General features: G+C 44.4%; 1 protein-coding gene across 1 annotated transcript in view; it reads left to right on the forward strand.

The window, feature by feature from the left end:
- Nucleotides 1-693: 693 nt before the first annotated feature.
- CACNB4 (calcium voltage-gated channel auxiliary subunit beta 4) overlaps nucleotides 694-18,320 on the forward strand; it is a 244,651-nt gene continuing 227,024 nt past the window's right edge. Inside the window, exons 1-2 of the mRNA XM_035008031.1 lie at nucleotides 694-809; nucleotides 1,036-1,119. Coding sequence (XP_034863922.1) covers nucleotides 801-809; nucleotides 1,036-1,119 — 93 coding nt within the window. The 5' untranslated portion in view covers nucleotides 694-800. The remainder of the gene's footprint in view (nucleotides 810-1,035; nucleotides 1,120-18,320) is intronic.

Below are 18,320 nucleotides of genomic sequence, written 5' to 3' on the forward strand. Positions count from 1 at the left end.
ATGAACCGTGCCACCTTTGTCTCATTTGAAACTGTGCAGACTATTTTAATCCTCCCACCCCCATCCCAGATTTCCCCCCTCCCTTCATTCTCTGGAAAGCTCTAATGTAAGGCGCTCGCTAGGTGGGGGGAGCGCTTCTCCCCACCGGCTCGGGTAGGCGAGATCCCCAGAAGCCCCCTCCGCGGGACCTCCGTCTGCGGGGGCCGCTGCCCGGGACCCCGCTGCAGGCGCGGGGGAAGCGCCTGGGTCCCTTTAAGGTGTCGCGCTCTCCGAAGTGCGGGCAGGCAGCCGGGAGCCGGCGCGGGGCCCGCAGCCCGCTGGAGAAGTCCTGCCGCCCTCCTCTCCTCCCGCTCGCGAGCCTCCGGGTGCCTGCCCGCCCTCCGCCCTCCGCCCACCGCCCACCGCCCACCGCACACCGACCCGCCATGCGGCCGTGAACCATGTCCGCCTCTTACGCCAAAAACGGGCGGGCCGACGCGCCGCACTCCCCCACCTCTCAGGTACCACCCCCCCTCCTCCCGCCCCCCTCCCCCCTCCCCCCGCCCCGGCGGCCCGAGCGCGCCCCGCCTTCCTGTCGGCCACGCGGGGCCCCCAGTCCTGGCAGTCGGCCGCGCCGCTCTCCCACCCTTCCTCCGCGTCCCTCTCTCCTCCAGCTCCTCCTCTGTCTCCTCCTCCTCTTCCTCCTCCTCCACCTCCTCCTCCTCCTCACCTCGTCGGTCTCAGCGCTCCCGCTCTGGAGCCCGCAGCCTTCCCCAGCCGATGCCGGACACTCGGACCCCGCACCCCGAGAGTCTTTGTTAATGGATGTGGTGGGTGCTCGCGGGCTGCTCTTCCCGGGCATCTTTTCAGCCGTCGAGGCTTGTGGTGGGTGGGTGGGGGTAGAGGCTGTGTGTGGGGACCGCGGAGGAGACTGGGCTGCGGGCTCTGGGAGACCCCCGGGAGCTGGTCCGGAGGCGGACTCTAGCCCGGGGTGGTCGCCCGGCTCCACGCTTCGGTCCTCACCGGCTTCTCTCTGGCCCCGTGTGTCGAGTCCAGGTGGCCCGAGGCACCACGACCCGGAGGAGCAGGTTGAAAAGATCCGATGGCAGCACCACTTCAACCAGCTTCATCCTCAGACAGGTAGGAGGCGGACTCGGGGAGGCGGCGTGGCCGGGGGGGGGGGGGGGGGGGGGATGGGCAAGTTGGGGAGAAGGCCCGGTGCGGGGCGCGGGGGTCCGAGAGCCGAGCGCTGCCCCCACGAGCCGGAGCGGCGGGTCGCGTCTCTGCGCGCCTCTCTCCGGCCGGGGCCCGGCGCTCCCGCTGCATCCTTCTTCTGCAGCCGCCTGCGCGCTGTCTTCGCGGCCAGGCGGCTCCGCGCCGCCCTGGAAGTTCGTGCGTGCGGACGCAAGTTGGTGGAGACGTGGCTTAGGGCAGGAATATTGAGTTGAAGACTGGAAAGTATTTCTAGCTGCGCTTTCTGTGTGTGGAGAAACGTCTTCAAGTCGTGTACTTGGCTTTAGGTAACCAGAGCCCCTGGGGCCCGGTACATGGTTTGATCTGGCTGAGAGTTCGCGGACTCTGCTGTTTTGCCCTATTTCGAACACTCTTCTCCGTCTAGGTCTTGGGAGAGATCTGCAAGCTCTGGTCAAATGAAAGACACTTCGAACAGAAAGTTTGGTGTCACTTGGGACCTCTTCTTTGGTTCGCTTAACTAGGGAAGGACTGCCCAGATCTGGTCAAATCAAAATAAGCCAAGGCCGGCACTCAGTCCCGGGGTCTGGGTGGTACTACACTTGGTGTTTGTTTTCTTCGTGGTTGTTTCCTTCTGCGTGGTTCTAGTGAGTGTTCTGTGTGCTAAAGATCGCCGGTTACACTGAATGCTTAGATCTCTTTCACCTTGGCATAGGAGATTGGTCCTTAATTTTTGTACTGCCCATGTGCTGTAAATGAAACCATCTCTACATAGGTGCTGGGTGCTAGCGAGATCATGCAAAAGTGAATCACCTTGATCTTTCTTTGGAACAGAAACTGTGGAGGTGTGTGCTTTCCGGGTGATTTGGGAATACTTTGGTCATCGCCCCAAGACGCTTTTATTCCAGGCTCTGCTGTGGGTTGCTGGAATGACCTTGGGAAGTTCTTTTCCCTCTAGGTCACTCAGAACATTGTGTAATGTGTTTTTAACCAATGGTGGCAGCTGCGGTGTGTTTCCTTAGTGATTATCATCAATTTAAACAGATTGTCCACGACAAATGGGTTTTAGATTCAGAATTGGACTCAGACTTCTTCTAAAGGGTTCATAAAACATATTTAGATAATACTTATTATGCAGATATTCATTTTCTGGAAACAAATTATTACTACTACTGTTTAATTCAGTGAACACCAAGCGTTTGCATTATTAAAATAAATATATTTTAGATCCTGAATTCATTCTAAAAGTGCATTCTATCTCCTTTGCAATGCTTGCTTGGGTCATTTGTGTATTTGATAAAGCAAAGACATTCTTCACCTTTAAAAAATTTTTGACTTATGTGACTGAGATCTTGTTGATGTTTATTTTGTAGGTGCCTATTTTTGGTAGTGTTTTTTTGTTGCAAATTCTTAGAAATACTAATTATACAGCAGTGTATTCTGTGAACTGTTTGACTAAAACTTTTGAACTCATCTACACTATCACTTCACTAATGCTTTACTCTTCCAGCCACAAACAAAACAATCTATATTTTTCTGATATCCTTATTCTTTCCTCAATTTACTCCAATAAATGATTGAGATTAATCCATTTATAAGTTCTTGTTAAGTGTGTTGCTATGTATTGTCTTAAAAATGTAAAATATTGCATGCTAATAATTTTGGGAGTAATTTAAATCATGCAGATTTTTATTTTTTAAGATTTTATTTATTTGATAGAGAGAGAGAGAGAGCACAAGCAGAGGGAGCTGCAGGCAGAGGGAGATGCAGCCTCCTCCCTGAGCAGGGAGCCGGATGTGGGGCTCGGATGTGGGGCTCGATTCTAGGACCCTGGGATCATGACCTGATCCAAAGGCAGACAGTCCAAAGGCAGATGCTTAACCGGCTTAACTGACTGAGCCACCCAGGCACCCCAAACAATGCACATTTTTAGAACAAATATATTTCATTAGTTTTTCTGAAACTGGGATTTGTTGATTTAATAAAATGGTCTAATTTAAATTTAGGAGTTAGGTATAATTGCATTATATACACAATCTTCCTGTTTTTTCTGTGCAAAAATAATACATAATTTTTGTGAGCACTTACAGCTCAGTAAGTATCTTACACATGATCTTGTTTAAATGGCATAATATAGACTTCTATAATGGCTACAATAAAAATAACTGAGGGATTTTTGTTTCTTTGACAAGAGATGAAAAGTTATTGCAAATGGAATTTAACAGTATTTTTTGAAGTAAAATTGAAGAGTTTTCACCTGAGTGCCAAAAAAATATTTTTTAAGAAGCACAACAGCTGCTTATGTTATTAGAGCCTCATTATTTGTAGAATGACCAGTGGTTTATTGTTTTTGAATTCTTGATACATTAGAGGGATGGAATTTCTTGGTGATATTTCATAGTCTGTGTGGTGCCTTCACACATGATGAAAATAGTGGGAATGCCAGCAAAATAGTGCTGCTCATTTCTGGTGTCATATTATTTACAAATTTAGGGAGGGAAAGTGTTCCCTCTCACAAAAAAATGATATGTCAAATCAGATGTGTAAGACAGGGCTGGTGGTGAAGAACAGAGGACAGTTGGCAAACTCACCTAGTAAAACTGTTTATTCTTTAAACTGGTAAAAAGTTTTAGTGTTTGTGTGTGTTGTGTGCCCATGTGAGTTGGCCTGAAAACAAGCAAACTGAGAAAGAGAGCCTGCCTCTGCTCTGTGGACTGCTCACAAAGTCCTTCAGGCATCTTTGGCCTTGTTTTGTGGGCTCCTCGATTGCTGGCCTCCATAATCTAGGAGGGATGGAGATTTTGGAATGAATCCAGGGAACAACTAAATGGTTTCTTTGAGGAAAGGTGAGAAGATGAAGTATTTTGCCACTGTAAGAAGAGAGAGCTGGGTGACCCAGTAATGATCTTCAAAGTGTACACAGAGGCATTCTTTGGAAATGTGATGGACTGTTGTCCGTCTTCACTGAGGATAAAACTCAAGAATTGCTACAACAGGAAAGGAATGATGTTTCACAGCAAGACTTTCTTAAGAGTGTTGCTGTCATTGGAATGGCTTTGCAAATGAGCCTGTAGAATTTTTTCCTAGGAGATCACTTCTGACAGACATTTGTGAGTGGATTTATTAATGTTTTATTTATTTATTTATTTATTTATTTATTTATTTATTTATTTATTAAAAAGGATTTTATTTATTTGAGAGTGAGTGAGTGAGAGAGAGAGAGAGAGAGCGTATGCGCACACACAAGCAGGGGCAGAGGGAGAAACAGACTCCCCCGCTGAGCAGGGAGCTGGACTCGGGGCTCGATCCCAGAGGACCCTAGGATCCTGACCTGAGCCGAAGGCAGATGCTTAACCGACTGAGCCACCGAGGGGCCCCTATTTATTTGTGTTTTAAAACTTTAGGAAACACTTAATAAACATTTGCTGTGTGCCCAGCACTGTGCTAGATACTATAAAAGAGGAATGAAAAGATGAATGAGACAGAGCTCCTGAACCCAAAGGATTTTGTAATCTACTTAAGGAGACATAGGTATATACACATAATATAGTGAAGTGTAGCAAGGAATGAGGGTGTGGGCAAAATGCCTGTGTGCACTGAATATTGAAATACTCTGGGTGCCATTGCACATAGAGTTTGTGTGATGGAGTCCTCCAGGTTACTCCCATTTTTCTCTCCACGGGGGTTCAGAGAGAAAATTTGATCAGAGTATGATTGGTCTGTTGACCTGTCCTTGTTAAGGCTGCCCTTATGAGGACTGCAAGTCTTACAAAGCCTGACCTCTACTCGTTTCCAGCCTCATCTTGAACCATGATCTTTTAGCTTTGGATGTAGAACTTGAACACACCATCTTTCCTTCTGCCATAGGCTCTTTGGATATGCTAAACCTTCTGTGTGGAGGGCTCTTGTTCTCTCTTCTGCCTGCTTAACTTGTAATCTTCCTTGAGACCTAAGTTTCATCTTTATTTTTTTTTTAAAGATTTTTTATTTTTAAATAATCCCTACGCTCAAGGTGGGGCTCGAACTCACAACTCCGAGATCAAGAGTTGCATGCTCCATCAACTGAGCCTGCCAGGCACCCCTAGTCTTCACTTACTTTTCTCATCTCTCTGATGACATCAGTTCCTTAACCACCTACCTCATTCCAGAGTGCATTTTGCCAGTTCTCAATAATTAGATTTCTCTGTTAATATCTGTCCCCTCCTCCAGATAATAAGCAGGGACAGGTCTGCATTTGGTCTCCTTTGTATCTTCAGAATTTAGCATAGTAGATGTTTAATAAATGTTTATTTGAATGAATGAAGGAATGGATGGGTGGAGGACTAGCTTGATATATTTTAGGCATGGGGTTCTGCTCTAATATCAAACTCTGTGTTTAATGGGGAGAAATTGCCTCCTAACAAAACTTCCCCAAATTTAGCAGCTTGAAGCAACACAATTTTTTTTTTTTTAATTTCAGTGTGCTGACCAGCGTGTGGTATTATCTGGGCACTGGCATGGCTGAAAGATCTAAAATAGCCTTACACATGTGGTTGGCAGTTGGTGCTGGCTGCTGGCTGAGAACTCGACTAGAGCTTTCGGCAGGGGGCTCAGTCTTCCTCCACCTGGGCTCCCAGCATGGTTGCTTGAACTTCCTTACAACATGGTGGCTGGGTTCCAAGAAGGGGCATCCCAAGAAGTAAAGCTACAGATTTTGTAAAACCTACTGTTAAAAGCTACATGACATTGCTTCTGTTATAGTCTCGAAATCAAAACGAAGGGCTAATTCAGTTTCAAAGGGAGAGGAAATAGACTCTCTTTTGATGGGGTGTAGCAAGGTCACCTTACAAAAGAACATATTATTATTATTGCAGCCATCTTTGGAGCCTTCTACTTAAGATCACAGAACCTTGGGCTTTTTTTAAGTATGCTAATTAAATGATCGTGATCATAATTCAGTAAACCCACACTGTATTTAGAGATTGAAAACATATTTAGTTACTAAGTTGATACTATAATAAAACAAGCTGGCAAAAAATTCTTTGGGTTATAATTTGGAGATACATTTCTCCAATAAAATGCAGATTCATCAACAGAAGGTGTATGCTTTGTGCATAGCTCTAAGAATAATCATATGCCTAGAGGCGTGTATATGTGCAAAATTCATCCATAAACTTAGGATCACAAAATTTTAGAACAGGAAGACATTGCAGAGGGAAAATACTTCAGTTCCTCATTTTCAGATGAATGAGAAGACCCAAGGACATAAAGCCTGTACCGACATCACATCAAGTAGTAATAGAACTGAGACAGGGGACCTTACCCAGATTGTCCAGTTTTTCCATCACAACACACTTCATCCCTGAAAAATCAGGACAGACATACAAACAGAAATGTGGACACATGAAAGGACATATGGAGCTTATTCCTCTTAGATCCTAGAAATATTCTTTTTTTTTTTTTTTTTTTCTAAGAGAGAGAGAGAGTGCATAGTAGGGAGGGGCAGATGGAGAAGGAGAGAGAGGATCCCAAGTAGGCTCCACGCTCACTGCAGAGCCTGATGCAGGGCTCAATGTTGTGACCCTGAGATCACAACCCAAGCTGAGATCAAGAGTCTGTCCCGTAACTGACAGAGCCAACCAGGCGCCCCTGATCGTGGAAGTATTCTTAACTTGTATGGTTACTGTGAAGAACAAAGCAACAACTGAAGAATCTTGAGACTGTAGTTTTTTCCCTCATTTTACCAGGAGATGGAATTTTTGTTTACGTGGGTTCATGTAAGTTTGTTTGTTTAGTAGTCATTGTATTAGCCAGAGTCTAACCAGGAAACAAAACTACTTGCGATTTTACAACTGAGGGACTTGAATGTAGAGACATGGTTAAACAGGTGATGGGAGAGGTTGGAAGCTAACCTTTTGGGTTAGTGACAGTGGGAAGCCACTGTGACCTCTAGGCCTGCAGGACAAGGAAACTGTTCCTGGAGCCCAAGGGCCAGAGTCACCTGGTAGATGCTGGAGCCCCTGGTGTATTGTTTTGTGGGAGCCAGAAACACAGAGGGCATCACCTCCCACTTGTTAGGATGGCTACAATAAAAACACAAAAAATAACAAGTGTTGGTGAGGATGTAGAGAAAAGGGCACCTTGGTGCACTGTTGATGGGAGTGTAAATTGGTGCAGCCACTGTGGAAAACAGCATACAGATTCCTCAAAAAATTAAAAATAGAATTACCATATGATTTAGCAATCCCACTTCTGGGTATTTATTTGAGGAAAATGAAAACACAAACTTGAAAAGATATATGCACCCCATGTTCATTGCAGCCAATGTTTACAATAGCCAGGGCATGGAAAGAACCTAAGTGTTCATCGATGGAGGAGTGCATAAAAAAGTTATGGAGTGTGTGAATATAGAAATATATATGTGTGTGTGTAATTCAGCCATAAAAATAATGAAAGCTTGCTATTTGTGATAACATAGATGGACCTTAAAAGCATTATGCTAAGTGAAATAAATCAAATAATAAGACAAATACTGTATGATCTCACCTGTATGTGGAATCTAAAAAGCCTCCCCAAACCAAAAAACAAAACCTGAGCTTATAGATACAGAGAACAGATTAATGGTTGCCAGAGGCAGGGGTGGGGGAATAGGTGAAATGGGTGAAGGGGTGAAAGGTACAAGCTTTCAGTTATAAAATAAGTAAGTAATGGTGGGTGTAATCTATAGCATGGTGACTATAGTTAATAATATATTGCATATTTGAAATTTGCTTAGAGAATAGATCTTGAAAGTTCTCATCAAAAGAAAAAAATGTGTAACTACGTACGGTGATGGATGTTAATTAGACTTGTGATCATTTTGCAATATATAGAAATACTGAATCGTTACGTTGTACACCCAAAACGAATATAATGTTCTTTGTCAGTTATACCTCAATTAAAAAAAGAGAGAGGGAGACACACACACACAGAGGATATATAGCTTCTACTGAGAGAGAGACACACACACTCGGAGGATATATAGCTTCTACTAAAGAAGCCACTTGAGGGCAGATAATGGGGAGGAATACTCTGCCCCCGCCCCCTCCCAGCCAGCCCTCAGTCTCCTGATGCACCTGCCCTTGGCTGAGCCTAGCTGGAAACCGGCTGACTGGGAGCCTGGGAAGCAGCCTGCAGACCCTTGGCCCTCTTGAGATAGAAAGGAGCACAGAGAAAGGGGGGAATGAATCTGAGGGAAATGGGACAGGACCAGCACAACCATTATTATATTGTAACTGCATGGAAGACAATAATGATTCTTGTTCATTAACAAAATTAGAAGTTAACTTCCTGGCTAAGTGGGATAATACAGTTACAGTGAACCTGAGGGAAAAGTTCACACCTATTTCCTGTGTGAATTTTATCTGGAATGCATCTTCCCAAATTGAGACCAAGGAAGAACTCTGCCTCTCGTGGCCAACCAACTGCTTTGTTCTCGCTCTTGGGCTTGAATACATGGAACTGAATTTACCGTGCTCCTCGTTGAGAAATCCAGTTCCTGGGCAGCTAACCTGTGAACCAGTCACTTGTGCTTTTCTCCTAGTCCCTGTTCTTGGCACACAGAGTTCCCTAAAGTCTCGTTTTTGTAGAATAAAGAACTATTTATCCTTCAGTTTAGGATGGTGAGTTTTTTTTTTTTATTGAAACTTAGATGAATTTTGATTGAAATTTTAATCTTTCTATAAAGTTATATAGGATGCTGTGTGGACACTTAAGCTGAAAAGGACCTTGGTTTTTTTGTGGCTCTATCTCTTTAATGACTCTGCTGCCTCCCCAGGCAGTGTCGTCCTCGGGTGTTAAGGAGCAAAGACTGCTTGTTCATTCATCAAGGGAAAAAGCAGGGGTGGGACTAAAGAGAATGTGGTTGAGTCAAACCATGTGGTGTAGCTCATTGTAGAAACCAGTCCCTCTGCTTCTGGTGAGTCTACTAGCTCAGTTGGGGTAGCTGAGCCCAGCCAATCTAGTTCTGACCCATCTTTTCTAGCTGATGTTGTAGCATTAGCCAAACTCCTCATCTTCTTCCTAGTTTGGCCATTTCTTGGTCTCATTTCTGCAGCTCAGACTCCGAGAAAGCATCAGCCCTAACCAGGGAGAACAGGCTTGCAGTTCACTCAGATTCACTGAAGACTCTAGGAAATGTCTGCAGGCATGTGCACAGAGGGGTATGCCGGCCCCATTCTGCTGTCTGGCCTCTGCATGCTTTGTTTTAGGCAACACTTTGGAGCGGAGTGTTTCCTAGAACAGTGCCATCCTCTCTGTTGCTCGCTCTTTGCTGGAGCTTCCTTCCCAGCAGGAGCGTGTGCGCCAAGAATGGGTTACAGGCCTCAGCAACATGGATCCTCTGAGTTTGTCCTTCTGCAGGGTGTGCCTGAGACAGGCCCTGGACGGTTTTCACTCCCTTTGAACCCAGAGTGTTGCACCAATATTTCCTCTGTGGGGCCGTGCGGAGCATTTCCTGCACCCTCCCCAGTCACACAGTCTTTATAGTACTTCTCCAGGTTAGAATACAGCAAATTGCTGAGTCTCGAGAAGAGCTAGGCTGTTACCCACAAAGAACCCCTATAGAAACACATTCTGATCCGAGCAGCTGGTACTGCCCTGCTTCACACAGTTGTATGCCCTTGTACTTTGTGACCCAGAAGAACGTTGAGGTAGAATACAACACCCTTTGTTCTAGAAGAGTTGTTACGAACTTGACTACGGAGCAACACATTAGCAATTGTACGTGGCTTTAACCACGTAAACTGGGGCAGGGAATGGGGGTAGGACTAGAGCTAGAAGCCGAAATTAATGCGAAGGCTAAATTATTCAATTTTAAGGGAATAGTTTTAGGGCTTTCAGGTAACAATAATGATACACCGTGTGCTATGGCAACCTGCTTTCAGAACCAGAGAAGGCTGATGTTTCATGAACACCTGGCTGGAATATAGAGCTGGCTTTGAAACTCCTTGAAGATAGTTCTCATTTTCACCGGAGTCAGCGTGCCCATCTGCAAACTTTCCTATTTTCTTGAGCATGTCCTTTCTTTCTTTCTTTTTTTTTTTTTAATAAAGATTTCTTTTTATTTATTCATGAGAGACAGAGAGAGAGAGAGAGGCAGAGGGAGAAGCAGGCTCCCAAGGAGCAGAGAGCCCGATGCGGGACTCGATCCCAGGACCCTGGGATCATGACCTGAGCCGAAGGCAGACGCTTAACCATCTGAGCCACCCAGGCGCCCGAGCATGTCCTTTCTTATTACACACATGCACAGAACAGAGGTGATTCCTTGACTCTGAAGGGATGTCATTCAGCATTTGTGCTTTATGTCCTGAAAGCATTAATTAGATGGGGCTGTACAGCTTCTGTGACATCTCCTGAATCTCTCTGATCATTTCACTGTAATCATTTGGATGGCAAGCTGGGCCTATCTTATTTCTCATTTTACATTCTTTGTTGGTGAAGGCATCTTTCTCTGGGGCTGCAGTTTAATAGCTGTGGCAGTAGTCTTTGTTTTGAGAGAAGTATTTTGTAAACATAAACCTAAAAAGAATCTGCATTTTTCTGGGTTGTCAAAATCACTAGAAATGGTGACTTTTTGTAGTGTTCACTATATTATAATACTAATTTTAAACTCCTTAGGAAAACTTTTTTGCAATTTCTTTTTTAGTGTTGGAAAGACCAGCAGTCATGGAAATGCATAGTAGCATATTATGTAGATGAATTTATCATACCCTTCTACTTTCTTCTCGAATGGCCCAGTGCTGGGTGTCAAGAACTCAACATGCTGATTATGTTTCCCATTCAAGCAGGTGGGTAAAATGGTCACTGTTAGGGTTAACATGTCCAAAGACGTGACTTTCTTATTTGGCCTCTTAGTGTGTGTGCGTGTGTGTAACAGAGAGGTGGAAGTCATTCTTTCAGGAAGTCAGAGGCTGTACTCTGTTATCATCATAATCTCATTTTAGAACATTTTCATCACCCCCAAAAGAAACCTTGTACTCATTATCAGTCATTCTCCACACTCCTCCCCACCCCTAATCTACTAGTCTCTATGTCTATAGATTTGCCTATTCTGGACATTTCATATAACTGGAATCATACAATAAAATGTGATCTTTTGTGACTGGCTTCAGTTTTTTTTCATTAACATATTCTCTACACCAGCCTGAGGGTTTCAAGTTGTACCCCTGGTCCAAATGTGCAGATGTTGGCCCACGTGTGTATAGGGGGTAGGACTAGAGCTAGAAGCCGAAATTAATGCGAAGGCTAAATCATTCAATTTTAAGGGAATAGTTTTAGGGCTTTCAGGTAACAATAATGATACACCGTGTGCTATGGCAACCTGCTTTCAGAACCAGAGAAGGCATGAACACCTGGCTGGAATATAGAGCTGGCTTTGAAACTCCTTGAAGATAGTTCTCATTTGTTGCAATGACTTTCCTTAACTCTATGTTCCAGAGAGCTTTTCAAGTCATGGCATTGAATAGGGTAGATCATATTTATATTCATTGTAGAGCTACAGTCTCAGGTCATAAAGCTGAATTTTGTGGGGGAGTAAAACTGTTTGACCCGCATGGAAATCAAATCCGTGATCTTGGCCTCCTTGTCATCAGAATTGAACAAAACTGAGTGACTCTCATCTATAGAAGGGGATATATAATAGGATGAGATCACTGGGATTAAAAAAGTGAGCAATAAGAGTAGTTACTGCCATCATTTTCAATAATTTTTCATCAGAGAAATGTCTTGGACACTTATAATCCAAAATACTTCTAAATTTTATCTAGATGTTTATAGTAACTCAGCTTTGGTAATTATAATATTTTTTCCTTGGGAGATACAATTAAGGAGAAAGCAGAGTGCTTGAGTCCCAAGTTAAGTACAATATTTATGGGAATTATTGGGTCTATAAAACTGTACTCTCTATGTGGCAGGTGCTGCTCAATTATATTTGAGCACTTCCCTGGGGGACAAAAGTCAATTATCAACACAGTCGTGTGGGAGAGAAATAGGTCAGCTGCAAATATTCTCTGCTAATTTCAGAAAGCTTGAGGGGTGCTTTAGTTTGGGGGATATTTTTTTATTCTTTTGGTCTCCGTGCTATAGGGAGAACTTCTGGTAGGAAAGGCTCAGTTTTTCATTTGGTATTGGTTGTCATATTCATTTACTTTAACATAAATATTTCTTTTGATCCTATAAAATGAAAATTAAACCAAATAATATCAATAAAAATGATGTCAAATACACATTATAAGGGTAATTGTACCATGGGTGTTATTATTACTATTGCTGTTTCTACATTAGTGGAGATCTACATTAGTAGAGATTAGTAGAGTGGGAGGGTGGGTGAATGGGATCAAACTCGGTCCATTTTAAGCTTTCTTCTGGAACTGCATCTGTTAGGACTCTTTTGCCCCAGAATACCTGTTTTAACATGCCCGAAGCCTTTTGGCACTTCTTCCTCCACTGTCTGAGGTCCAAGCAGTTTCAAATGATTTGGGTTAACGAGCAGCCTATTTGAAAAATATGCTTGTTCCCAGGAGTCTTCAGGGGCTGTAGTCATTCATACAGTATTGTAGCTTGACTTACTGTTTACAAATGGGCTCATCTTCCCATCCTTTAAAGGTGCATCACAACAAAGCAGACGTGCTCCCCAACAAAGACCTCAGGCTCCCTGAGTCTGTCCTTTCTCACAGTTTCCCCCACTTTCCCATCTAAACTTGTCCCCTCTGCCCTTGATATTAGCACACATACCCAGACTTAGACTCAAACCGTGCTTTCTCCCCACCACCCACTCAGTCATGCCATTCCTTCTCCTTGAGGAAGGTCTCACCATTTCCACGTGATGACCATCTTTGTCAAACCCCTCTAGAACCTTTCCCTACAAAGCTCTGCAATATGGCTCCAGACTGCCTTCTCTGGCATTCATCTTCTTATTTTTTTTAGATTTTACGTATTTATTTGAGAGAGAGGGAGAGAGAGTGCGAGCGGGGGAAGGGGCAGAGGTGTGGAGAGAGAGAGAATCTTAAGCATACAGCCTGCTGAGCGTGGAGCCTGATGTAGGGCTCCATCTCACGACCCATGAGATTATGACCTGAGCCGAAACCAAGAGTCAGACGCCTAACCAACTGGGCCACCCAGGCACCCCTCGCTGGCCTTCTGTTTTGTCTGTTCACCTATTAGATTCTCCTTTGTGTAAGCTGGATGTCCCCAGGCGCCACCAGCCTGTGGGTCTCTGTGGACAGGTACCATGTGTGGGATAAGAGGAAGGAGGAACGGGAGAAGTGGTAAGGAATCAACATTAATAATCCGCGTTTTGCTTGTTCACCTTTCCTACGTGTAGGTAGACATAGGACCTCAAACCTGCCTCCTAATATCTTGTCCGTTATTTCTGGGAGTCCAGCGGGTGCTCACAGCTCTGTCCCTCATTGATGCCTGCTGCCGCAGCCTTTGAGGAAGGCTTCTCCTGCTGTAGTCGCTCTGCCTCTACGAGAACACTGCTTTCCTCCAGTTAGGATGCTGCTTGTCATGCAAAACCTAGAAGGTGACACACAGCGCCATGCTCCTCAGCCTCTCTGAACAAGCTTGTTCCAGACGTCCTCCATTCTGGGTCACACTTGGTCCCCTGGGCACTTGGGTAGAGCTTCCTGTGCCCTGCATGTCCAAGAGTCCCTTGTAAAGCCTGCTTCTGTACTTTTGGCCTGCATCTCTCTGTAGGGTCCCACTGAGGAAAAGACATTATTCTCCATCTGCCCCGGGACTGAACCACCCAGGTGCCCCTGTAACATTGTTTCTTAATGAGAAAATATATACCAAGTTTCAAATAACTGACTCAAGAATGAATTTCTGGGACACAAGTATTAATACAGGAATGACTACTGAATTAATATTTCCCAGGACCTCCGTTTTTCTGTCTGCAAAATGGGGGTTTAAGTGGGGAGGACTAGTGACCTATGAGGTTCCTTCAAGCTCTAGTATGATAGGACTTTATGTCTGTGTCTGCAGCTGTGTGTGGTCAACTCGTACATCGTGCTAGAAACCACTGTATTCTGTAGTTTTTGCAGCTATCCTGTGTCACTTAGCTGCTGAGATGAACTCATAAAACGTAGGATCATTCAATATCAAATATTATTGAAAGTATTAGATGACGATATCCTTTTTAGAAGGTAACAAAGAGATGATCTGGAGAAGCTTACAAGAGGAAAGATAATTTGGGATAGAGCTGGAATTTATAACGGTTTCAAGCATATGCATGTGACAAGAAAGGATATGTGGAGAATAGAGTGGGTTGTCAGGAATGAAGTATTTGTGTAATGTGGTAAGATGGTTCGCAGATGTGTATCCTGGAGGCTATTAAGAGGAAATCGGCTGTGGAGTGGTGTAGCTCCTGGTGCTATGATTATTACGGCCACCAGGAAGAGCAAGTAGCTAATGGGGCTTTAAATCTGTAATAAAGAATAACAAAAGTTGCCATATTGAAACTTTGCTGAAGGTGAGTTGAACCGCAAGATTGATTTGTATCATTTGAAAACGCTGCATTAGGAGCTTTCAATATTGACTTTCCTGCTTATCCCTAGTTTCTCAGGGGCATAATGTTTAGCATATGTAGTTCAGCTTGGGTTCCCATTTTTTGATAAATAAGGCAGGGATTTCTGTTTTTAACCAATATTAACTATTTAATAAGTAGACATCGGTGGATATTTTTATAACAGATCTCATGTGTTCAAGTCGCTTGGGTAAGCTGGTGCACTTAACTATTTTCTTTCTCTTCTCTCTTCCAGTCAGTGGCACGTGCTACTTATTTATTATTTAAAGATATATTTATATCCTGCCTTGTTCTAGAAATGACTTACATTAGCTCGTATGATATCACAAGCCAATAAAATGAACTAAGGAGAAAATAAGCATAAGAATGTGTGCTGAGTACACAAAATGTGTGCCAACAAAACTCTAGTTACTTGCTAGTTGGGAGCCTCAAGTTTGACTCTGAACTTTATAGGAACTACCTAAAGAAGAAAGCAAGATCAGTTACAGGATTTACAACGTCCAAGAATAAAAATAAAGTTGTTCTTTAGAAAAAGCACAAATACTTCCCACACTGAGACTAGAGAGAAAGTTGTCCCTTGTTTTCATAGAGTCAGCGCTGTGTATGACAGTAGGTTAAACCGTGAAGTGACACACTATCATAATTCTAGAGTTGTTTCTTATAGTTATCCTTCAGTGTAGAGATAATATTCCTCATCATGCTGAAGTACAGTTCAATAAAAGCAATTATGTGGGAGCCACTGATACAAGGTCCACAAGTGTCTGTGATTCTCAGTGTTGGCTGCCTATTAGGATCACCAGGTAATTATGTAAAAATCCACGGGCTGTTTTCAACCAGGATATATTAGTCAGGATAGGTCAGGTGATGCTGCGGTAATAAAAACTTCCCTAAAACAACAACTACAGCAACACAGACTTGTTGTGCATTCATACTCCTGGGTTGTCTGGGGCCTTCCTTGCTGTTGTTCTTTACTCCAATAGAGAAGCCATTCCCTGGCATATTTCAGTTTGCTGCAAAAGAGGGAATGAGAGACATGATGGATCATACATTGGCTGTTGAGGCTCTGCCTGGGCATATGCGAAGCTGCTGTACCACTGAAACAAGAAGATATAATGTATATTTCTTTGTCACTTACCAGTCCAGAGGTAGGTGGGCAGTTCAGAGTGGTAAATAGCTCTATTCTGAGAGATCAGTGTTCCAAGGACCCAGGCTAGTGGGCAGGCTCTGCCATTCTCAACATCTAGATTCCATCTTTGGGTCGAGCGTGACTGCTCCAGGCATCAGTTTCCTAGGCAGCTCAAAGGGGAAAGAAGAGAATAAGCAGTTTCATTTTTAAAGGAGTGACCTAGAAGTTAAACATATTTCTTGTGCTCCAAACCCATTGGCCTGAACTTTGTCGTGAGGCTACATCTGCCTTCAAAGGAGACTGAGAAATGTGGTCTCTAGCTGAGTAGCCACGTGAAGGCTAAAAATTGTGATGGCTCTATTTCTGGTCGGAAAGAGAGAATGGTTATTGGGGCCACTTAGACTCTGCCTTGTCACAGTAGTGGTTTGCAGAGTTTGGCTTTAACATAAAAATTTCTTCCAATGAAATTGCAGATGTTGTCCTTGGTGATATAATCAGCATACTTGGAGATGCTTTGATGGGGAGGGATTATATCTGGATCACCCTCCCAGGTTCCTCCTCATGCTCTCGGCAGCATTTCTAGAGGCACCTCGAAGGGCCCGTGAACATCAGTGCTGTAGATGAACTGATGATCCGCATATGCTATAGGCCATCGTCCTGAAATATTGTTCTTCATGGACGAATTTTGGGATGATCCTGGATTGATGGGTCTGAATAATCCTTGCAATCAGTTCTGTCTCCAAAAGCCATCTCAAATCCATCCACTTCTCTCCATCTCTCTCGCCACCAGCCTAGTTTCTAGTGTGAGCCGCAACATCTCGCTTCTGGTCTACTGAAAGTCTCCCTGCTTCCCTTCACCACCACATCCATTCTTTACACAACTTCCAGAGTTGTCCTTTTAAAAAGGAAATCAGATCATGGCATTCCCCTCTTTTGAACCTTCCAAATGGATTTCAGTTGTGTGAAAGTCTAATCTAAATTCCTTATTGTCTACAAGGCTCTGTAGTGATAGAACTCCTGCCAGACTCTTATTTCATCTGCCACACCCCTGCTTACTACTCTGCACTCCCCTGCAGCCCCTTCCTGCAGCCCAAGGCCTTCTTTGTATTCTTTGAATAAGCCAAGGTTGTTGTTTTTTTTTTCTTAAAAATTTTTTTTTTTTGACAGAGAGAGGGAGAGGGAGTGTGCACAAAGCAGCAGGCGGGGGGGGCGGGGGGGGGGGGGGGGGGAGCGGCCCCCCCCCCCCCCCCCCCCGCCCCGAGCAGGGAGCCTCACATGGCGGGCCTGGGGCAGATGCTTAACCGACCGAGACACCCAGGCGCCCCTGAATAAGCCAAGGTTAATCCTGTCTCTGGGCCTTTGCACCTCTGTCCTCTTGTGCTGGAATGCTCATTCCCCAGCTCTGTACACGGCTGCTTCCTTCTCATTCCTTCTCCCATCTCAGCCCAAACATTACCTTCTGAAGACCTCCTCTGGCTGCCCATTAAAGGCAGGCCCCGTCTTGTGTTTACTCGCTATCACGTTCCTTTATTATCCGAAATCACCTTAGTTGCATAGTCTTCTTTTTACTTATTTGTTCCCATCAATCCTTACAGGAGCGTAAGCATCAAAAAGGCAGGGAACCTGTACATCCTTGTCATCGCTCATTCCAGGTGAACAGAATAAGCATCTGACACATTGTAAGTGTTTAATAAATACTGATTGGTAAATGAATAGAATGATAGTGATTTTGAGATTCAGCACCTGGATCAGAACCCAGGTAAGGCCTAGTCTTTGTTGTCAGTTAAGTGAGACATTGTGCTAAGGACAGACTTGATGTTTTCTTTTAAGAGTTGAGGTATCTAAGAAAAACATGTTTCTGAAAAGAAGATTTAGAGGTGATCCATGGACTGAGGGTCTTCTCAGAAATTGGTTGAAAGGTTACTCAAGAACATGAAGACGATTGTTTGTGGACCCGTAGTGTCAAGCTCAGTGTTTTGGGCTTGGAAGAAGAATTAAAGCAGGTGTGGTCCCATGGCACCTTGGCCCCTACCATGGCACCTTGAACTCCGGACAATTCCCCTTCTAATCTACTTTCCCAGTAGGCCTCACGGCGAAATATGTGCCCTAAGCACTGGTTTGCAAGACTTGATGTCAGGGATGTTAGTTACAATTTGGTGACATGCAGGTGAGCAATAGCTTTACTCTCTTAGTGGTTTCATTTGGATGCTCCACCCGGGATTTGCTTCAGGACAGTTTCTGCCTGAATAGAGGGCGTCTAAGAAGCCTTGGTTAGCACCGACTGACTGGCACTTGGCCTCAGCAGTTCATCACCTTGTGGCTGATGCTTTGGTCTGGGCCGGAGGCTGGATGCCTGAGTCCTGCAGACCAGATCTTTTCATCCCAGACTTCCTCAGGATGTGCTGGACTCTGGAACTCGAGCCAGAGTTAGGAAAGGCTGAGACAGGTGTCTGTGTGTATGGCCGAGGGGAGTGTGCCTCA

This window comes from Mirounga leonina, unplaced genomic scaffold, assembly GCF_011800145.1.
Source record: "Mirounga leonina isolate KUSES-001 unplaced genomic scaffold, KU_Mleo_1.0 Mir_151, whole genome shotgun sequence".
Classification (NCBI taxonomy): Eukaryota; Metazoa; Chordata; class Mammalia; order Carnivora; family Phocidae; genus Mirounga; species Mirounga leonina.